The sequence below is a fragment of the Channa argus genome, chromosome 13 (assembly GCF_033026475.1).
Source record: "Channa argus isolate prfri chromosome 13, Channa argus male v1.0, whole genome shotgun sequence".
NCBI lineage: Eukaryota > Metazoa > Chordata > Actinopteri > Anabantiformes > Channidae > Channa > Channa argus.
In genome coordinates, this window is record NC_090209.1 from 14710789 (window position 1) to 14735263 (window position 24475).

Sequence of the window (24475 nt, forward strand, 5' to 3'; positions counted from 1 at the left end):
AATTTTGAGTTTGCAACAGATATAGACAGTTGCAATACACTAGATTTTACCAGTCTCAAGTTGACAAGTGTGCAAGATGTGCAAGTGTGCAAGAAGTTAAAAGTTGAAGTTTGTGAGAAATGGACCACACACCACCACACAGCAGAGTCCATCCTGCTGTCACACATCACTAACCAACAGATCTGTCAAGGATATGAGAAATGCCCCCAGTATTATTTTCTTTTATTAAAATGTGCAAGCTTTGCCCCAGTTGCAGCCACACTTGGGAATTATGAAGGGTTTATAACTTGTATGCATGACAGCTCTTAATAAATGCAAAGATTTATTTAATATATTTTTTCTTCTTTTTTTATTTTCAGCAAAAATGGTTTGGATGAATTACCCCATGTATTGTGTAAAGCATTATAAAAAAAACCCACAGAGAGCTAAATCCCTGATCCTATATAACTACAACTGTACCTTCGACTGTAATTCTCAACCTATTATCACAGGAGACTCACACCCCAAAAGGATTTAATGTGTGAATTCTGCACCAGGTTTCAGCCAGAACATAGTGACAGTCAGAAATACAGTATCTCCACTGCACTCTATAACAAGAAATGTCTCCACTTTATAGGACTGTGAATCTTTTTCTCAATGTAATGAACTCCCTGACAGCGAAGTGTCAGAGCAGCACCACAGTAAAACATGGCTGTTTCCTGTCGCCGCTACTGAAGACAGCCACGCTCCAGTGTTTTAGTGATGGTGGCGGAGTGGCTGCCAGCATCACATTTCCTGGTGTTCAATCAGTGAAACGGATGAGTGTCTGCTCCAGACAGTGATGCTGACACACACACACACACACACACACACACACACACACACACACACACACACACACACACACACACACACACACACACACACACACACACACACACACATGTTCATGTAAAGTTCTTGCAGTTTCTCTTTCTCACTCTCTTTATAATGTATGCTTGGTGAAACTCCATCCACCTCACATCGGTGCAGTGGAGCAGTGCTGACTTCAGTGCTGAATTCTCAGCCAAGTTCAATTGTTCATTTGTTCCCTGTACAGATATGTGTTACTGAAGACCCACAGACTGCTCCTCTTATTAACACTTGAACATTGTCACACTGGAAAGGTTCAGTTTTTGCTGTTTCCTTCTCTTCAGAGAAACCACAGCGCTGGCAGAGTGACTGGATCATGCGGAATAGAGACTGACAAATGTGTTTCCAGCTCAGCACAGGAGCATTATTGATTTATATCACGAAAGAAAGAGAGGGGAGCTGGTCTCTTAGTCTTCAGGCTTCAGGCATCTTTTTAAAGATACAACATGGAATTTAAAGTGTTAAAGTTCTGCTCCACCTTAAAACATGGTGACATGTGCTGGCTTGTAGTACATAGCTTTTGTTTTGCTGTTGAAGATTGTTTTGACATTTTTGTTCTCTGTTTTCTTTTTACTTTGTTTATGTATAGCTGTAGTTGCTGGAGTAGGGAGTAGGGACTTTTCCCACACCCTAAATAATTGTTGAGAAACTGAATGTAAATTTAGTCCTAATTTCTGCAGCTGAAATGCAGATACAGTTAGGCAATCTGTCATCGATGACATCTGTAATTTATTTCTTCCAAGTTAAAAACGCCATTTCAGAAATCCACAACATCATTCTTCCAAGGACAAGTGATGGGACATTTGTACATGCATTTTGATTTTAGTTCATGTCATTTTAGATATCAAGTATGAATATTTTAGATTTTTACTCTAGAATTAAACGTCAGTGTTGCCACACGGGATCATTGTCCGCATGTTGATTTGGCACAGTTGGAAAGGTGACATATATCACAACAAGGTGAAATACTATTCCTACTATTAAGAATTTTATGTGGACATGTTTGACTACATCAACTTCTAAGAATACAATTTGCTATCAATTTGCTGAGAAATGCTATCATGGATATTTTAAATGTGATTACAAATAGGTTTATAGTTTGCCACTAACTTCTTCAAAGGGTTCTTAGTTAATCAACAACAGAACCTTAGGTGAACTTGCTTATAATCATACTAAGAATTTTAACAATACATTTTCATCCATCCAAACAAATAAACTCCTATCGAGTTTGTTTGGATGAGTGCAAGCAATTAGCTAAGCCTGCAGGTTGATTTAGACTGAGGACATTCTAGCTGTGAAACAGCCGCACTAACAGCTCCACCACTGTGTTACCAAAAAACACTAAATAGTTGACAAAAAAATTAAGAAAAATAAACATGGATGGAGTGACACTGATTATCCACAACATTAAAACCATAGGCCTTCCCTTGTGCTACCCAAACAGCTCTGACCCATCAAGACATGGATTAAACAAACTCTAACCAAACAAACTCTGAAGGAGTATTTGGGACCAAAAAACCTGCAGCGTTTTCTTAAAATACTATAAGTTGTGAGCTAGCGCCTCAATGGACTTGTTTTTCATTACATCCCATATGTGATTAGATTGATTATTTGGAATGTTTTTCTTTGCCATGTTTCTCGAACAAATCATGAAAATTTGTACTTTGGCAGGGGGCCCTGTCTTGTTAAAAGATGCCACTGCCATGAGGAAATACCATTGCCATGAAGAAGTGCACTTGGTCTGCAAACAAATTCCAGGAGCCAATGTTTCCCAGCAGAGTATTGGTCAGTGCATGACACTGCCTCTGCCTGCCTGCCTCCCATAGTGCATTCTGGTGGTTTTTTTTTCCGATTTCAAACAGATCTACTACAAGACCTATCAATTACTGCCTAATATATCTCACACCCTGATAGGTGACATGGAAAAAAAATAATCAGTGTTCTTCACTTCACCTGTTCATTTTAATGCCTATATTTATGTGTTAACCAGTGTGGAGAGGCCAAAACTGTTGTCTCTCCCTGTGTGTGTGTATATATATATATATATATATATATATATATATATATATATATATATATATATATATATATATATATATATATATATATATATATATATATATATATATATATATATATATATATATATATATATATATATATATATATATATATATATATATAGGAATGCAAAAGTTCCACGGTCATTTCTTCCTTGTGATGTTGTACTGCTGCTGTTTGATGCCAGTATGCTGCAAATTTGTGCCTTCAACAGCTGAACTCTGAGTCTGATCATTATAACACTATTTATTCACAGTGGGAAGTGAGAGACATACTGAAATTAAGTTCATTTATTCAGAAGTCAGTAGTTGTCTGTACTGGAACACATAAAAGCTTGCCACAGATGGCATACATTTCTTTGAAATGTATATTGAAAACTGAAACAAAATACAAAATAAACTAGTACAGACTTGTTGTATTATTGACTTCATATCCATTATGTCTTCCACTGAACATTTACAGGATGTTGCTTCACAGATGTTTTTGAAACATGCATGGAATAGTCTCAAACTGGTGTGTTAGATTTTCATTTTCAGAAAAACATGAAAAGCTTACAGATGCAATGAATATTTTCTCTCCCCTACTCATGAGATGCTTTTGTGTATGTCATAACTTTCAATGATATAACAGGTTTTTATATCAGTACTTTAGCAAACCTAGCAGTGCCCCAGTAAATATATACACTCAATTGCATAGTTAAACCAAAAAGTGTACTTAAAGCTACAAAATGAACAATTTAATGGATTAATTGACTTTATATAGTGCAAAAGGGCACTTTGCAATGATAAAATATTGCCCAACCAGCAGCTGCATAGAGATTTTTGTTCTCTTCTAGCTCATTTTTTTGGTTTCATGACACATTTACAGTCTAAATATAAGATTCTCACTACACTATTCACCTCTGTCCGTTTTCATGTAGCTTTTTAGCAAAGCTTCTATAATAAGCCTACCGGAGTCTTGCTGTCTTAGCCTGTCTTTAAAGTTGGCCCAGATCAGGGCCCTTCATTTTTTATTATGAGCAACTGTTAAGTGATCATGATTCAGAGATGCAAACTGATCCTACATTTGACAAAAGCTCCATTCTTTAACATGAAATTGAGAAACCAACGGGCTAATGTGAACTTAAATTATTTGTTTTCTTTTGCATTATTTTACATTAAATATATAATTATATGGACTGTTTTAAACTTATTTGGTCACAATGGAAGCCTCCTTTATTGAAGAAGACAATAATAATGGATCTCGAACAAGGTCTGAGATATGTTCCTTTTTATTACTTCTAGTTAGTTTATTATTGTAGAAAGTCATATAAAATGACCATATTAAAATTTAAAACATGTTTATCACTGTGTGTTCACATTTGACTGAGTTGTGACTCACATTTTTAGGATATTAAGGGTTTAGCAGTTTTCCTCAAAGGTTTAATCATTCATTAAAGCATTTAACACATAAGCACTTTGGTTTGTTAGCAAAAGAATGAAGAGTAGCTCAGACATTTTAAATAAATATGTAGTTCATTGAATAAGTCGGCCTTGTCAAAATAAAGTATTTATTTAGTATTTGAAGCTCAAGTTGCTCAAACGATTCAGTGTAGCTGTATTTCCAGTAGGACAAATCTAGTCACATATGCAGTAATGGTGACAATTTAGGTAACAATATAAATGATTATAAAAAACACAGAACCATTATCTTTTTGGCCACACCATCAGCATACACTAAAATACTGTAAAATAGCTTACTTATGAGCTGTGTCACTATCACTGCTGCAGCTGCAACACAATCTTAGGACACCAGCATGCACGTGTTTCTTTTCACCTCAGGCACTACATCATCTTTGCCTCCCCATTCTCCTCCCTTCCGGTTTAAGAACAACTTCTCACATGTTGGTACAGGACTGTTTTTAGGCATAGGTCATATGGGCACTTGCCAAGGGTGCCACCAGCTGGAGGGATGCTGAAAGAGATGTTTTATTTATTTACTTTTAAACATTTGAGTTTTAGCCAAATCTATAAAAAAAATTTAGTAACTGCATAACATGAACTGTGCACATTTTCTTTCAAAATACACATACTGGCATTTCACACATTACACAGCTCTACTCTGCAACTGCAGTGTGACAGAGTCAGGCTCAGTATGAGAATGACAGATACCTGCAGCAGCAGGGGTAGGCCTAAACATAAGTTATTCAAGGAGAGAACTAATTCAAAAAACTTATTTCTGACTAGTAAATGTGAAAAATCATCAACATTCAGTTCTTATATTTAATAATTTACCCTACAGTTAACAATAAAAATGATCCATTTAATTACCTATAAATACTAAATTATAAACAAATAAGAACACCTTTAATTGCAAACAAAAATTAACTGACAAAGACATATAATTTATAATTAAAATTAACTTTTGGAGTTCTACATTGAAATTATAAATACAGTTTTTGGCCATAGAATAATATTATATATGCTTGTTTTGCAGATGGTGGGAGCTTGGCCACCTTCTTGCCTAAGGCGCTAAAAGCCATAGAAATGGCCCTGGCCCCGTCAATTTAATTTTAATGAATCAAGGTTAAGAACACATAAGCTCCATCAGAGGTGACTGTAGAATGGGCTCCAATATAACCACCCAACCTGGCAACACGTACCTGGCAACAAACGTTAGTTGCGTTAAAGCTCAGAAGAAAAGCGGAGTGGCTCGGGACCACGTGAGCAGAGTTTGTGAAAGTACTAACTCGATCTGTTATTCCGGGTAGATAGCAGCCACCTCTGAGACTTCTAATTATGATACATTTTGAAGAGCCACTTATTCTTTCTTTCTTCTTTTCCTTTCGGCTGCTCCCTTTCAGGGGTCGCCACAGCGAATCATGTGCCTCCATCTAACTCTGTCCTCTGCATCCTCTTCACTCACACCAACTAACTTCATGTCCTCCCTCACTACATCCATAAATCTCCTCTTTGGTCTTCCTCTAGACCTCCTGCCTGGCAGCTCCAACCTCAGCATCCTTCTACCGATATATTCACAGTTTCTCCTCTGAACATGTCCAAACCACCTCAATCTGGCCTCTCTGACTTTATCTCCAAAACATCTAACATGAGCTGTCCCTCTGATGTACTCATTCCTGATCCTGTCCATCCTCGTCACTCCCAAAGAGAACCTCAACATCTTAAGCTCTGCAACCTCCAGCTCTGCCTCCTGTCTTTTCTTCAGTGCAACAGTCTCTAAGCCGAACAACATTGCTGGTCTCACCACCGTCTTGAACACCTTTCCTTTCATTCTCGCTGATACTCTTTTATCACACAACACACCTGACACTTTTCTCCACCCGTTCCAACCTGCCTGCACTCGCCTCTTCACCTCTTTTCCACACTCACCGTTGCTCTGAACCGTTGACCCTAAATACTTAAAGTCCTGCACCTTCTTCACCTCTGCTCCCTGTAACCTCACCGTTCCACCTGGGTCCCTCTCATTCACACACATGTATTCTGTCTTGCTGCGGCTAAGCTTCATTCCTCTGTTTTCCAGAGCAGACCTCCACTTCTCTAGATTTTCCTCCACCTGCTCCCTGCTCTCACTACAAATAACAATGTCATCTGCAAACATCATAGTCCAGGGAGATTCTTGTCTAACCTCATCTGTCAGTCTGTCCATCACCAGAGCAAACAAGAAGGGGCTCAAAGCCGATCCTTGATGCAGACCCACCTCCACCTTGAACTCCTCTGTCACACCTACAGCACACCTCACCACTGTCTTACAGCTCTCATACATGTCCTGCACCACTCTAACATACTTCTCTGCCACTCCAGACGTCCTCATACAATACCACAGCTCCTCTCTCGGCACCCTGTCATACGCTTTTTCTAAATCTACGAAGACACAATGCAACTCCCTATGACCCTCTCTGTACTTCTCCATCAGCGTCCTCAAAGCAAATACTGCATCTGTTGTACTCTTTCTAGGCATGAAACCATATTGCTGCTCACAAATGTTCACCTCTGCCCTTAGCCGAGCTTCCACTACTCTTTCCCACAACTTCATTGTGTGACTCATCAGCTTTATTCCTCTGTAGTTGCCACAGCTCTGCGCATCTCCCTTGTTCTTAAAAATTGGTACCAGTACACTTTTCCTCCAGTCCTCTGGCATCCTCTCACTCTCCAAGATCTTGTTAAACAAACTAGTCAAAAACTCTACTGCCACCTCTCCTAGACACTTCCATACCTCCACAGGTATGTCATCAGGACCAACTGCCTTTCCGCTCTTCATCCTCTTCAATGTCCTCCTCACTTCACTCTTACTAATCTTTGCTACTTCCTGCTCCACACCAGTCACCTCTTCTACTCTTCGTTCCCTTTCATTTTCCTTGTTCATCAACTCTTCAAAGTACTCCTTCCATCTTCCCATCACACTCCTGGCACCTGTCAATACATTTCCATCCTTATCTTTAATCACCCTAACCTGCTGCACATCCTTTCCATCTCTATCTCTTTGTCTGGCCAACCTGTACAAATCCACCTCTCCCTCTTTAGTGTCCAACCTAGCATACAAGTCCTCATATGCTCTTTGTTTGGCCTTTGCCACCTCTATCTTCACCTTACGCTGTATCTCCCTGTACTCCTGTCTACTCTCTTCAGTCCTCTCAGTGTCCCACTTCTTCTTAGCTAACCTCTTTCTCTGTATACACTCCTGAACTGCCTCGTTCCACCACCAAGTCTCCTTGTCCGCTTTCCTCTTTCCAGATGACACACCGAGTACCCTCCTACCTGTCTCCCTGATCAAATTAGCTGTAGTAGTCCAGTCATCTGGAAGCACCTCCAAACCACCCAGAGTCTGTCTCAGCTCCTCCCTGAAAACTAAACGACATTCTTCCTTTTTCAACTTCCACCACTTCGTCCTCTGCTCTGCCTTAGTCCTCCTTATCTTCCTCACCACCAGCATCATTTTGCACACCACCATCCTGTGTTGTCTGGCTACACTCTCCCCTACCAATGCTTTACAGTCACTGATCTCTTTCAGATTACAACGTCTACATAAGATGTAGTCTACCTGAGTGCTTCTCCCTCCGCTCTTGTACGTCACCCTATGTTCCTGCCTCTTCTGAAAGAAAGTGTTTACTACAGCCATTTCCATTCTCTTTGCAAAGTCAACCACCATCTGACCTTCTGCGTTCCTGTCCTGAACACCAAACCTGCCCATAACAGTCTCATCACCTCTGTTCCCTTCACCTACATGCCCATTGAAATCTGCACCAATGACAACTCTCTCACCTCTGGGGATGCTCTGCATCACTTCATCTAACTCACTCCAGAATTTCTCCTTCTCTTCTAACTCACATCCTACCTGTGGGGCATAACCACTCACAACATTGAACATCACCCCTTCAACTTCCAGCTTCAGGCTCATCAACCTGTCTGATACTCTTTTCACCTCTAGAACATTCCTCACAAAATCCTCTTTCAATATAACTCCTACTCCATTTCTCTTCCTATCTGACCCATGGTAAAACAACTTGAACCCTGCTCCTAAGCTTCTAGCCTTGCTACCTTTCCACCTGGTCTCCTGGACACACAGTATGTCCACCTTCCTTCTCTGCATCATGTCGATCAACTCCCTAGCCTTCCCTGTCATAGTACCAACATTCAAAGTCCCTACTGTCAGTCCTACATTCTTAGCTTTCCTCTTCTCTCTCTGCCTACGAACACACCTTCCTCCTCTTCTTCTTCGTCTTCGACCAACAGTAGTCCAATTTCCACCGGTACCCTGTAGGTCAACAGCACCGGTGGCGGTCGTTGTTAACCCGGGCCCCGACCGATCCGGTATGGAAGCCTTTGTCACGATTCGCATGTTTGATTTGGCATGTGTTTTACGTCGGATGCCCTTCCTGCCACAACCCTCTGCATTTATCCAGACTTGGGACTGGCACAAGAAGACACTGGCTTGTGCCCCCTTGCGGTTGCATTAAGAGCCACTTATTCTTTAAATTGCTAAAACCTATGAAGCGATTTAAACCGGACCCCATCACGGAGAACAATAGTTAGCCTTAGTTGGCTAGTTAGCTTACTGAACGCTACTGAACATGTGCATGTTGTTAAAATTTTACTTACTTACACACTTACTTACTTAAAAACACACAATCGTTTTCTTAATTAGTTTGTCTTATTGTCTCTAACTCGTATGTCTCTTTTTGTAGCAGAAAAGTGCAGTGCAAGTTAACGGGATGGAGCCATAGATTGTGGGGACAGAGCTGACGTGCCCTTCGTCTGTTGCGGTGAGAAAGTGAGAAAATTACACATTCATTTAATCTTTAATGTGTGCAGTGACTTTTTTTTTTAAATGTTCAACAGGTTATCAGAGAAAAAAACCTAAACGTTCTCTCTATTACACAGTTCCGTCTACTTGTAGTAGATGAGATATTTATTTTGTAGATGTGCAAGTAGTTATTGAGAGCAGATACTTTAAGTTATGTATTTACTTTGCACTGGTGAAGTGTCACATTTACTTAAATGTGAAATATATTTTTAACCAGTGACCAGGGGCAGCACAGTTTTAAAGGGTCACAGCTAGAAGTTCCTTGATTTGATTCTACCTGACAGTTGCAGCCTTTCAGTGTAGAGTTTGCATTGGACAAGTGATCGGTGTTGTACTAAAGATGAGATAAATAACTTTTTTTATTTATTGTCGATGCTTCAATAAAGTTTTGCAAATTTGGGAAATGGAATGAAAATTGGATCCTGAAATTTAACACAAACCAATATTCACAATCTTTCTTTGTGAAATGTAGTGGATTTAAAGTAAAAAATAACAGAACACACTACACTCAAGTGAACTGTTATTATGCTGTTCTTGCAGTTATTTAAAATATACAGCTATATGAAAGGAAATTTTCTCTTTCTTAAAATATACTCAAATAGAGTAACTATTAGTGAGTTTCGGCCTTTGTTCTTGTTGCTGTAGGCTAACTGTCACTTACTGTAGAAAACCAGTGGCATTGAAGGTTGTAACCTATCATCTGGCCTCCTCTGCTTGTTGATGCTGAAGCCTGAGCAGGTCTGTATATTACCCACTACTCACAAACACACACACACACACACACACACACACACACACACATACACACATGTACATGCACACACATTCCCTGCAGAGAGGGTTTGTACAGCTGTAATTGCCTTAGCTATAGCAAGTAGGATGGCTGCGGGTGGGAACAGTGGAGAACCTCTCAGTAGGTGGTGGGAAACTGCAGTGAAAGGAGGGTAAACTCAACCAACTAAAGGCCACCGTGGGGCCTAATTACTAAGTGAACATGGCTAATGATGATGCTGTACCCTTGTGGTGCTGTGTCCAAAATGTGCAGCCCAATCAGTCCAAGTCTCCCTCCTAAGTGTATAGCTTTGCCTAATTCTTGCTTCTTGGAAAAGATGTTTGAAGAATGATGAACATCATGTAGCATGGAGCACATATAATATTACAGGGGCTCCATACTCCATATTTCATATGTTACAATAACTGTATGCCTGTGTATAAATAGTGTATTCAAAGAGAGTTTGTGGTTTCCGTATGGGACCAGGTAGGCTATTTGCCACTTAGAACTGTATGAATGATTTCAGAGGACATGGGTTGAGTGATTTCTTAAAAAGCTCTCAGCGAGACAGAAACAATCACTCAGGGATCGTTTCCTTGGAGATTTACCAGTAGTTGCTTCTTGTGACTGATGGGAGTTAACACACTTACGTTGCGCTCCTGCCGACAGAATCTCTACAGCTGTTTACCTTTGAATTACTTATTTGACAGGTTGCATTCTTCCATGTTTGACTAGGTTGTACCACAAGGAAAAGGATGAGATGGAAATGGTGCTTCACTGACAGAGTCTCCAATACCACTCCCAGTGATGAATATACAGTAAAATTTTTCACTGGCAAAATGAACATGAAACAGCCTCTGACTGAAGCTGCAGAATTTCCAGGAGCTGTCCAGATGCTGAAAGCGCAAAGAGGCCTTTCAAATAGTAATACAAGCTGGTGGATCTGGAGGAACTGATGTAATTTTTAACAATAGGTGAAAATAAGCTATTCATTATTGCGTGTGACCTAAAGGTCTGGCTTGAACATTCTATTCTTTTGATCATTTGAAATGGTAATTTTACTTCTGCAGGAGCCTCCCATTGAAGCTTTTGTGAACCAAACCACCAAGAAGAGAACATGACACTTTTAATGACTGGCTTTAATACCTGATCTAAATAAGTAGGTAGAAAATACAGTCCAAGGCTATATTCACACCCCGAAGAGCATTTATTTTTTCTGTTAGGGGCTGTTAAAACCAATTTTATACCAAAATGACGAACCCTCCAGCCATAAATCAATAGCTTGACTCTGCAACGAGTGCCCGTCGCAGCCCTGCATGTAGGAGAATGCAGACAGGAGGGGTGGAGTTCACAGCTTTTACTTTTCAAATACTCCTCTGGCAGAAGAGCTCATTCTTTGCCTGAAAACAGCGGAGTTGGCGCTGACGCGTCCTGGCATGTGATCCCAGTTTAGTCAAATCAGTCGCCTCGCCGCTGCAGCCTCCCAGTAAACTTTCCATGCTGTTTCCCGTACAATGGACAGCACATAGGGGCGTCTGGACCGTATTCTCTTCTGCTCGCTCGTCTGCTGCGCTCCGACTCTCCACCGTCGGCTTTCCAGTTTCAGAGGGACTCAGACGGCCCGGTGTGCCTGCCTGGGTCTCGCATGGAAGGAGACGTCATGGACAAAGTAGAGGCCACGGCGACGGTCCGTGACTTCGACCCCATCAGCGGGAGCATCCCGGCCACCAAAGTGGAGATCACCGTGTCATGCAGGTGAGTCCACTCCGGAGCTGATGCTGCTTTCTCTGCGTCAGGGTTTGGGCAGCTCCGCGCACTTTGGTTGCGTTTTGGAAGGTGAAGACTTGAGAGTAGCATGCTGTTAAATGTTGTACAACTATTTGTGCCTTATACTTATGGAAAACAACTGCAATTTTGAATGGTTAAAATGTACCTGTTTTGGAATATTTCAAGTTTTATTACATTTTGTTATACTTCTAACCAAAAAACACTGGAACATAGAATTTCTCTGAGTCTCCTTTAATAAATTAGACAACACTCAAACCACATCACCGTGTCCAAACTTTAGTTTTTTCCTTTCTCGTGTTTATTGTGAATATATAGGCTTTGCTTTATATTGACTCAAACATCGCGCCATTGTCTCGTGGGTTTACAGCTGTGTGTGTTTGTGTATTGCGCGCGCCAAGTCCCGTGCCACAGGACATCGCACCGTAGTAGAGTGTGATGGCGGGCTTGTGAGGTTTTCCCCGAGGTAGCGAGTCATGAGTGAAGCTATGTAACCGCTTGACAGGCTCCAAAATCGACACTACAGTTTGTCAGACAGAAGTTAAGATAAAAATAATTAGCACCAAAAATGTCCGTCCTTGTTGACCATTACCCTTTAATGGAAACCTACCAGCCCCTAAGCCTCCACAGTACCATGAAGATTGCAAGTGTCTCTGTGGACAAGGTGGGGCAGTGCTGGTTGCAGGTAGAGTCACTGTACACAGAGTGCTGCTGAATTGCTGTTTCATTATTAGTAGTATTTCTTTGGCAGTTTGGTAATTTGTGATTCAGTTTGATTCACAACCATGTCTTATTTTGCCCTAACCCACAGTGTTTATCTTTTTGTGCCTTTTTTCTACGTTATTGTAATATGCGGTTTCAACATGTGCACTGCTGTTGAAATAGATTCTGCAGCAATTTTGGAAATCAACATAGTTTAAGCCACAGGCCAGAGATTTATCAACTAAACACCCTGCTGACACAATTTTCCCCTCTCATCTGCATTCTTCTTTAAATCTCCATTGGCTCAGTCAGTTATGCAGAGGGAGAACTGATTGATTATCTTGCTTCGTCAGCCACTTTGAAACTGTGAACTTGTTCAACAAAGCCCTCATTCCCTTTGCCACCCAGGCGACCTTATAACCCATTTTGGATATTAATTATACAATATTTCATTACAAGTCACTCAACCATTACGGAGGAGACAGGTGGAGGATGGCGCATTTATGAGGAGGGTTTAAACCCTACAATTCTTTATGCAATTAAAATATTTAATTGTGTGTAAAGCTGAAGTGTGAGCGTGGTGAAGTTGACATATGGAGCTTAGTTTGCATCTGTGTGGGTATGTTTGCCAGTTATTCATCATGGGGCTGTTTGTTGTTAGAAGCAGCTGCACCCGTGTTATTTCCCTTTTGGTATATGCTTGTTTTTTTTTTCCTCTAGACCTTCATACTCTAAACTGGGGTCTGTGTTGATGCCCTCGGGCTCTGTCGATCTGCAGCTCCCGTGTCTGTCATTAATGTCTCTCCAAACAAAGACTTGCTCCAGGACAACGTTTGACAGAGAATAAAAAAATGTTTTCTGCTCTCACTAGGCCTTGAAACATTGTCTGTTTTACGTGTAAATATTTCAGGGCCCTGCATGTTCTTCTCTTTGACTTGAAGATAATGCTACAGTAACTCTTGTTTGACTTCTGAGAACAACTTTAAGCACTGGACCCAGCTCAGAAGTTGGACACATATGAAATACACAGTCATGCATGCAGCCATTCCTCCCACATATGAGCAAGTGTGTATTTGGAATTTCCAACAGTAGCACAATGGGTGTTATGTGGGTGAGAGGCACAGGCTCCACAACTCTGTGTAATTGATTTACTAAGCCTGAAAGCTATGAGATTGCAGTGCACATGGAATTGAATTGCCATGTGCAGCCCTACAGGCATCCTCATAACCCTCTGCCAATACTGCACCAACCCCCCTGACAAACTAGAAAGGCTGAAGCAGACAACCCCTTATCAAAACAAGTGCATATCGCTGCGATAGCACATTGTTCCCCGTCTATGACTCTTATTGGTTTTGCTCACAGGTCAGCCAGTGAGCCAAGCCCGGAGCATCTGCTTCTGAGCTGTGATGCTACACTCCAACTGAGCGATAGGATGGTTCTTCAAACTCAAGTGGCCTCTATTCCTACCTCTGCTGTACTAAACACATGCCAACGAATACAGTTCAGCAGGTTAGGATCAGTGGTCCCCTGGTGCTTTTCAGGCCTTTATCACCCTTCTTACATGGCAGGAATAAATGTGTTTATTAATCAATATTTTAGCAGCCCTTATATTGGTTCATAATTTATGTATGTGAATTCATACATCACGCTTGAGCTAAGTAGTTAATGTGAATCCTGGTGGATTGTAGAATGCACCTTTTCTATATCTCAGCCTCCCAGACCCTCTCAAAGTTGCCATGCACAATGACTTAAGGGAAGCTGGGGCCTCAGCACTGTTTCCACTGTGAATCACATTTTAGTAATGAAAGCTGGGAAAAAATGTTCAAACAGACAGCCCCTAAAAAGCCCCTAAAAGCTTAACATATTGACCTTCATTTAATGAAAATATATTTTTCTGTGTTTCTCTTTTATTTTATCAGTGTATAGAGTCATGTTCAGACTATTTAAAATTGTTTTTTTAATTCACAATTTACTGTACAGTATGCACCTCTGTGGCTAGAGTGAGGAAGGAGAGTCAGGCAGATAAGCTTGACAACCTTGACAAAGGTTTACAACCCTTATCACAACAGAGCGAGGGAACAAGATTTTCTTGCTCTTAAAAGATTACTTCTGGCATTTACTTTTTTTAATAGTTACCATCCAGAGGAGGTCTTGGACAATGTGTCACTGTAAGTACACGAGGGATCCTCAAGTCTAACAAAACCATTCACTATAAGGATAGAACGCAAATTGTTACTACACTCCCTTTCAACAGATCAACAGAAGGCATATTATAAAAATCTTTTGGTCCTCTGCAACATGTCAAAACAAACACAGGTATGTGCTGTTAAAATGTGAAAGCAGCTGACAAAGCTACCCTCCCTTCCCCATGCGCTCAGCCTCCCACCTGACAGCTTGAGCATTAAACTTTATCAGCCCCCATTGCCCACTTCACCAGAACAAAAAAGCTGAGCCTTGTCCATCTCTTTCTTTTGTCTGCTGTTGCTGCGGAGCTTGCTGTAATCATTCATTTGCTGTGATCAATCGATCAGACTAGCACTACTGTACATTCAAACAATTCATTTCATAGATGGCAGGATCCAACTCCACCATGCCACGACTCTCTCAAAGGATTTATTATCATGTAAAACACACAAGAGGTCACATGACTGCTAGCATCTAGTGACAGATGCTTGCAGGAAAGGATCCTTGGTGCACAAGGACAATGATTGCTGTTCCCCAGGGTCAGTCTGAAATCTTGTGGCATGATTCTTTACCTGAACTCTTCCTGAAGCAATCATTGCAGCAAAGTGGGAGGCCTAATGCAATAATCAGAATGATTGGAATGTGGAGCATCGCTGCTCGATCTGTCAAAAACAATTGCTCGCGCAGAGCAATTGGGATTCACGCTGTGTAACCAACCTATTGTTTATTCAAGTGCGTTGTTATGGCCTGTAACTCTGCTGCTGTTGTTGTGTTAATAGCTATTGTAGCTGTGGATCTTATTCAGTCTTGGTTACCCATTCAATCAAACTCTTTGACCTGCTTTTTCTGGTTGAAACATCCCTCTGTTTTGCTCTGGGAGGCAGCTAGTTTGAAATGAACTAGTTTGCATTGTGCAAAAGCATAAAATATTAATAAAAGATCTGTCTGAATAGGAGAGAAATTTCAATTTGCAGCGTTTTTAATGTGCTCTTCTTTTTATATTGTGTTCTGGGTGAAGACTGACCTGGGGCAAACTTGCAGCTTTTATCTTACATGATGGCTTGTGTCTGTAAGTGATGTGTCACATCTGTTTTAGGGATTGAGGCTAGACATGAGGGTGCCAAAGGGAAGCCGATATTTTTTACTGATTTTGGGGATGTTAGGTTTGCAGCAAGCGAGTCTCACTGGTCAATGAAGCGGATAATTATGCATGAACCCCTGACACAGTGAAAATGAGTTTGGGTCTCAGACTCTTGGCTTGTTGTGGTGTTAGTTTTATTAATATATTTTCATTTGGGATGTATGACAGCAGAGGGGGATCCCATAGAAACACAGCTGTGGTGCCACACCAGTGGTTTATAACGCTCTGCATGTTGCCTGTGTTATTTAAAAGTGTTGATTGGAATGACAGGAAAAGTCAAAAGTGTGTTGTAGCAATAAGAAATCAAAGCAGGCTCTCATGGCTCCGAAGTATCAAACTGCTCTTGTCACTATTTTCAGAGATCCTTTAGGGTCAGCAGAGTGGATTTTTGTGTGGGGGAATGTTTGACCTAACATCACAGCTTGTCTGGAAAATGTGAGAGCTGGTTGGCAGACTTGTACAAAGCCTGACAGGATGCTCAGTGAAGATTTTATCACATTATGTTGCATATGTTGAAGGGCTGTCCCTCGTTGACAGTTTTATCCAAAGGGCTAAACAAGCTTATCATTGTCAAGGTACTGTCATTTCTGTAGTTAGTAACTGCTTTGTTAGATACATTAGCATGGTACTACAGTTACTACTGTAGCGAAGAGGAACATTTCTGCAATGCTTGGTGTGAATGTTGGGTGTTTGCCACAAAGCTGTATATATGGCTAAAACATCAGGTTTTAAGTATTAAAATAACTAATTTTCATTTCAGGTGATCAGCTTATTAGTCAAAATATGTGTGGTTTCACTGATAAGTATAAAGCATATATTGTATTTGGGCCACAATATGCAACTTCATTTTACAGCAGCATGAGACTCAAAATCAATCCACCCTGCTCAGCTGAACCCTTCTTCTGAAATTTAAGTTCATCTTTATTCAGGAAGCTCATCCACCCCACAGTTCCACATCTAGAGAAATATCTAAAATTGACATAATTCTTTATTTTGTGTGTGTCTGTGTGTGTGTGTGTGTGTGTGTGTGTGTGTGTTTGATTTCATGTAAGGATGTTATTCGAAGTCAGTATTCAAAACTACAGTAATACAAAAATGTTTTACAAAGTAGTTTACAGTATTTCCATATCAGCTCTGTTTCTCATAGAGATAAAATAAAATTTGTTTTCTCTGAAAGACTTGCGGTGGTAATGGGTCTTGAGCTTATTATTCACCAATAGAAGTGTACCATGCAATATGTGCTTCTTTTCTCAGTCTTTAATTAAGAACAGATGGGAAAATTTTTAAATCACCTACACATTGAGTGTCCCAAACTAAATATATTCAAAAGACCTCTGACTGACGTTAACCATCTTTTCCTTGCAATTGAATGTGATTGGAATCACTAGTTTTATCTAGAACACAACACATCTTATACATACAAAACCACAAATTTCAGAGCCATAACACAATATACTGTAAGAATGTTTGGTGGTAGCTACTGTAGTTTCATGTTTACAATCAAACCACAGTAATGAAAGCATGACTTTCTTACTTTGGCCTGCTAAATGTTGCCAGGTCATCCACCGTCACAGTTTAGATGTAAACCATTTAGCTACATATATAAGTATTAGCCACTTTAATCTGCCATTTTTCATTTCTGTCAAGACAACCCTCACTTATACAGTATAAACCTCCTTCTCTCTGTTCAGTAACAGCTCTGCTTCCACAATCAGTATTAATATTATTCATATCATCTTTATTTTTTATCTCTTGTGTGTGGGACTTTCTCAGTGTGTCCAAAACAAGACATTTATTTAAAAACATGGGAAAATGCTACTATCAAAACCTTTCATTCAATGTAGAATTTGATTTATGTTGCCATTATGTGAAACATATGGTTGGTGTGTGCCCAAAGATATTTGCAGATTGGCTTTTTGTAGTTAAGAGATGAAAGGAAATTGGCATGAATTCACAGTAGGCTAAGTGCAAAGTGCTTCGGCTGGATTATAATAGCCATATACTATTCAGTGTCTGCATTTCCCTCAGCTCTCAGAAATAAAAGTCTTTCTTTGCACAAGCCTAGTCTGTCACAGTGTGCAATTAGCAGTGGTATTGCTCCCAGTTTGGACATTAGTCCCACACCAAAAACCAGTTTGAAACACGGAGACACAGTGTACTCTATTTTCCATTCTCATATATTATACTAGCAGAAGCATAGTTTTACAACAGCGATTCTGTCACTGCCCACGACACGGCCGCCCAGGGAGTGCTCTGCAGCAGATATTGTGGACCTGCGAAGATCCCAGGTTGAACAGAAACTGAATAATTAAACAGATGGAGGAGGAGAAGACACCTGGTGCCATCACAGTGAAGGTCAGCAGATGGGTCTGTCACTAATAAAGCACCTAGATTGTGCGACGAATGCGACAAAGGCGAAGCTTTGGAGATCCAGATGAAAGCAACGTTACTCAGTAGTGTCATCTGTTACCAACCAGGGGAGTCAGTTAAGCAGTACAGGCAGAGACACCCAACAATGAAATGTGGCAGTGCGTCAGATTTGTATCGGTTTTATTTTTTTGTTTAATTTCAGCAGCGATGAAGATGTTGTGTTGACCTTTCCTGCCTAATATACTGTTGATTATTTATCTATGTGATATAAAATACCCGTGTTGAAAACTGAATAGTTCGGTCTACATAATTTCTCAGATTTTAAAGGGTTGCTGACTACTGCATCCGCATTGTTTCCAGTTTGATTTTCTGACCCTTTCGCCCCCGAGAAACTGCCTAAAGCCATACTAGATAAAAATGAGACCTACTGCCCCTTTGGTGTGTGAGTGAAGAGAAAATGTCTCTCCTCAGTGAAGGAGCAGAGGGAAAGTGAAGTGACACAGTAGAATTGAAAATGCAAACCATTCTTCACTTTCTCCTGTCCGCTATCTCCCTTTGTCTCCAATGTAATATAGACTCTCCTTCCTTTAACCAAGTCAGAGAGTTTACTTTGAAGCTTGTGTTTGTTGTGTTCTAATAAGAACCAGTGAGGCAGCAGCTCACACTGGAATGGACCAGCCAGATTCAAGACTATTTAAAACCACTTAAAACACAATTAGATGCTATTTTTCAAAGGTGCCAATTATTATTTTGAGTCACATTGAGTCAAGTCAAAGAAAGTGGAGGAGAATTAAGTGCTGACAATAAAGCACTGCAGGTGCAGAAATTAATTCCCATTTCTTGGTTTAATAATCAGCCACATGGACCAAAGAGCTGCTAAAATACCTCCAGGAAAGTGAGTTAAATTAGAGTTTGCCTGCCAGCTATGTTTTACAGGTGAAACATTCTTTAGAGTTGGCTTTAGTGGAAAGCCTTCTTTTTGGGACATATATACATCCCGAATGATTTTCCTGCTGCTACCTTCTTTAATATGCATAATCAACAAATTTTATTCACAGACAAATTAATAAGAAATGCTTTATTAGAGAAACTAATATTACACATTGGACTTATGCTTCACATTTGATAGAATGCTAAATGCTTTTGTGATGCATATATTATTGCACTCACAGTTTTAATGAAGGTGGTGAGATCAAGAGGAATAAGAGAAGTGATGTTTACTGTTTTCATTCATGCATTTTAAATGAGACGGTCATACTGATGATATCCTGAAATAAGACTAAAACAGGAAATGTGTCATGGATGAAGAGTAGCTGAATCTAATTACGTTTGTCCTACTTTCAGCGAACTTCATCTTCATCTATAAACTTTCTCTACATCAGATTTGGGGTAATGATCTTTTCTTATCCCACTGAGGTTTGTACAAAGAATGAGTAAGTTTGTAAAAAGTGTTACTTCAGTGGAAGGAAACAGGTTATCTGATACTTTAATACCCTACATGCGGCACTGTTGCATGTTCTTTACCCGTGCGCACTGTAAGAGGGTGGGTTAATTTGTATTTTTGTCTGTATACTAATAATTTCTTCTTAATAGGCATATTCGGTAAGGCTTTAAATTACAGCCCGCAATTTACAGGATAAGTACAGTGAACATACTGTGTACCTATAAGTAACAATGGGTTTACCTTCACAGTACCAATGAATACATATTTGTTGCTACTTGATAATAATAGGCAGACTTTGGGAAATAATGAAGAGATGAGAATAAGTGTAACTACATTGTAAGTATTTTGTAGTTAGATAGTACTTAATAAATGACATGATAGGTGTGAATATTTATAATGTAACTACTGTGAAACTCCAGATAAAATGGGTAAAAGGCTCCATTTTAAATTACAGCCCTCATTTGTTGTACCTATTGTATAACAACAGGTACCAAAGGGGTAGTGAAGCCTCTTATCTGCCTCTTATCATTCTTATCTGTAGTTACACAGTCATACCGTAAGTATTCGCACCTCATATAATATTTATTAAGTACCCCTTAATTACAAAATACTAGCACTGTAGGTATTTTTCTTATATTCACATTGTTACCCCATTATTCCATAAGTTAGCTTATTGCTTTCAAGTAACAACAAATATGTATCCATTGGTACTGTGGAGGTACACTATTGTTACTAATAGGTACACTGTAAGTTTACTGTACTACTACAACAAAATGAGCATTAGCAACTCCAATTAGGGTTTGTTTACTACGGTAACATTCAATAATTGAAACAGGATGTTATAAGTTGTCCTTCTTCCATGTGGCTTGTTCTCCTATTACAGCTAGGATAAAGTGATTGACAAATTAATTGTCTGAGGGTAATGAAAACCCAACAGTAACAGGTAAATGCAAAAACACATTCACTCATGTATGGCTTTGTTATATCAAGTGATAATTACAGTGTTCCAGCTGTAGTCAGGTCAGCCCAAGGCTAATACCCAGAGAAGCTGCATTCCTGTCCCCCCATGTATCCCTGTGATAGAATATTTTGTGTCTAGGAATGCAGAATTACATATACATGAATGATGTCCTGTAGCTTGGATTCCGTCCTGTATCCTCATCTATATTCATTGAAATCCTGCTGTCCCCTAAAGGGATGAGAATTGTTCTGAACTGCACACAAGTTATTTATTGACCTTGCTCACAACAGGGATCAGAAAGACATATTTATAGGGTTTTACATTGCACCGATACACTAACGATGCAATTGAAACAATGTGGAAAACATCTGTCATTTGAAATTTTCTATGAATGTTTTAATGGTATCAATTTCCAGTGTTTTTAAACAGATTTTTGTGTGTGGGACACACTCAGGATCTCCCTGTGTTTCCAAAAATGCACAACACCCACTTTAGAAGAGGCTAAAAATATAAATGACATGAGTAATATTAATGTTAATTGTGGTGCGGCTCTTATCTAGATTAAGTCACTAAGCTAATCAGAGTGTCTGGCTGCTTGAATAGGTGTTGGATGATGATCAGAACTGGTTCCAAGTTTGTGTTTTATTCAAGGATATAATGTGGGAAATGCTAGAGTAGGTGTTTATTATGTTTCAAACTGATGCATTTAAATAACCATGATGCTGTACTAGTGCTGGCTCAGACTGAAACTCATGGCCCACATGGCCTGCAGTGATTCCAAGATACACACATAGATGCCAAATGATCTTGAATATAATTTAGCCCATAGATGCAATGTGATTGACCTGTTTGGTTTATTGATTGTTACTGTAAATGGTAAAGTTGCTGTCTGCCTTGAGGCCAGAGGCACCTGAGCCAAACCAGCTGGACTCACCTTCGGTCTATAGCAATTTTAACCAGAGACAGACCTTACTTTCTGTTCTGCATCATTCTTTTTTTAATGCGTTACAGTTAGGGCTGCAATGGACAAATGTTTTTTTTTTCAATTCATTTCAAAATCATTTTCTATATTATTTAATTTATTACTATGTACAATAGGAATTAATGCCTCACACCATCTCCCAGAGCTGAAGGTGACCTCTTAAGGTTGTATCTGACCAATAGTGTACAATGCAAACAAGTCATGGCCATTTTTAATGTTTTTCTCCTGAACAGATGAAAACGTCTGGCATGTACATGCTATGCTGCAGGCTCCATGCATTTATTTCTTATTATAATAAATTCAAAGGATTTTGTCACCTTAGCAAATGTATGCACTCTGAATTCTATGTAGTTGGAGACTGTTTTAATACAACAGAGGTCTTTCTAATGGCAGCACAGCCCCCGTGTCCTTTAACTGAGCTTTAATGTTCTTATTGTATTCCTCAGTTAAAATGAAAACTCAAGGACAGTATGGTTTTATGTGAATCTGTGTCTGTGTTATTATGTTAATAATTTGTAGTTCTTGGATATGAGTTTTCTTTTTTTTAAATTAAACTGCATTCCATATGTCACCTTGCTGGTGCACATTGCACAAACTCCAATATCAACACACATGCTGGACTCCAATAAAATTTTGATGTGCAACTGTTTTTTTTCTCTTACAGGAATCTTTTGGATCGAGACACTTTCTCCAAATCTGATCCATGTAAGTTTGTACAATGGTAACTGCAGCTTTGATTTTTCTTGATCCACAATATGGTTCAATGACAACAACTATCTTTTTGCGAAACTTTACATTTTACTTTTGCTGAGCTTTGCTTTGATTCAGTTTACTCTGCTATTTCAAAGTGTTCCTTCAATAACTGCATATCATTTGCACAGTAATGTGACAACCTTTTTTCACTGAGAGCTACAGCAAGTACCTTAATGCATATAGGGTATAAACAGCAGCCTTTGAATACAAATGGGTGTCTTTTAGTGAGCCACAGGGGGAATCACCATAAAGGTATTTTCTTTGACACACCCTGCAGGCTGGAGAATGGAGGATGGATGTTTAACATAATTTTGAAGAAGTTCAAACCCTTTGTGTAAATTAGTTTCTGGGAAAATAAATCCCACTCTCTTTGTGTTCTCTTCACCTAAAGATGAACCTTGAGAGAAATGACAGGTCATATTGTGTTACCCTCCTCTGTTCTGTTCGAGTTTCAAAGTAAAATAGGAATCAGGAGAAATCCTTGTTTTTAAATTGTGTTTTTATTATGCAGCATACATTGTGCTCTAGGAGCTTTCAATCTTGCTTTAAAGCTTTGTTCTTTGCATGTGGACGTCATACCCAGAAGTTGATGCTGTATAGCATCATCAAACTTGACACTACATTATGCTGTCAGGACAGGCAGGATAATTAATGATAAATGTCAACAAAGAAGAAACAAAACAAACACTATCTGAAGAATTAAGATGCTTGATTGAGGCTCATTAGTGAAGTCAATCTCTTCTTTTTTCTCTCCTTATCTCTGCCCCTACCTCCTCTCTTCTCAGTGGTTGTGTTGTACACGCAGGGCGCGGAGTCCAAACAGTGGAGAGAGGTAAGAGATCATAGCCGTCCCTCTGTCAACACAACTAAATCAGCCTTTTTCGTCTGAAGTATAGACACCCCTCCCCAACCACCTGCCCTGCTCACTAGCTCACTCTGAAGATAAATAGTGCAAGTGCCAATCATTTGCAATTGATTGACCCTCCGAATCTTCATGCACTCGTCAGAACTGTGTTAGCTGTGACGGATTATGGTGACAGCTACATGTATTAATAAAGTTTTCCTCTGCTTTGGAGTTGCCTCAGGTTATTGGCTCTACCAAAGTAGAAGAAGATAGAAAGGTCAACAAGCAAGGGGGTCCTTCTGGGGTTCATATTTTTCACTGTAAACCCAGTGAAATCTCAGTTTAAATTACGTGTTAAAGAATACTAAATTGATTCAAGATTATATTTTGCCATCTAGTATTTGTATGGTCTAAGGACCAACCCTTATTTTTGAGCATGAAACTCTTTTAATTAAGGGTAAAGGTCATCCAAGCCAGATGTATACAGCACACCCAGTACTTTATATACATGCTAGCTTCAAGTTCAAAATATTTTGCAACATCCAGCCGATGATACAAACTAAATCCCACCAATACATGGCAAAGCAACACGCAGCTTCTTTAACCCTTCATACTTATGATGACCTGTTATGCTTAACCTCAACTATAACCACAGCCAAACAGTGTCTCAAAGGAATTGAAAATGAAAAGATTGAAGCCACTCTCATGTATGTATAATAAATGTGAAGTTAGAGCCTGGAGATAATGAAGCTCAGCTTAGCAAGTATGAAAGCAGGACTGCCTGCCTCTATAACACATTGTGTTAACTATTTGTTTCCAACTTTAGAGCAGTTCTGTGCTAAACTATTTCTTGACTAGGAACAGTAACTTTTTTGAGTCTCTGCTGATTGTCTTCTTGGTACAGTAACTCCACACTGTCTCATCTGCAAGAGGGTGATAAAGTGCATTTATATATTTCCCACAATGTCAGATGTCCTTTAATGCTTATACAACCCTCTAAAGAAATGCCCACTGGCCAAGATGTCGGCACATTCAGAAAAGACAATGGAGGTTACCAGGTCCTCATAGGGAAACATGTACAATAACACTCAGAGACAGGTGGATCACCTTTCAGACTAAAACAAAATGTTACACTATTTCTGAATTATGTAGATAATTGTTTTCCAGGTATCTATTTTATGCGTTAATTTGATTTTAATGTATTCTGAGTCCTCTGTGTGTCTGTATAATGGTAAATTATATGTATTATCTTGTCTTGTGTAATGTGCTTGTGATTGTCGTTTCT

General features: G+C 39.6%; 1 protein-coding gene across 3 annotated transcripts in view; it reads left to right on the forward strand.

The window, feature by feature from the left end:
* The first annotated feature begins 11278 nt into the window (after positions 1–11278).
* Positions 11279–24475, forward strand: part of cpne5a (copine Va) — a 69263-nt gene continuing 56066 nt past the window's right edge. The window contains exons 1-3 of one of the 3 annotated variants that reach the window (XM_067528168.1): positions 11279–11779; positions 22258–22298; positions 23132–23178. In XM_067528168.1, coding sequence (XP_067384269.1) covers positions 11670–11779; positions 22258–22298; positions 23132–23178 — 198 coding nt within the window. In that variant the 5' untranslated portion in view covers positions 11279–11669. The remainder of the gene's footprint in view (positions 11780–22257; positions 22299–23131; positions 23179–24475) is intronic. The other 2 variants (XM_067528167.1, XM_067528166.1) reach the window with 2 other exon arrangements.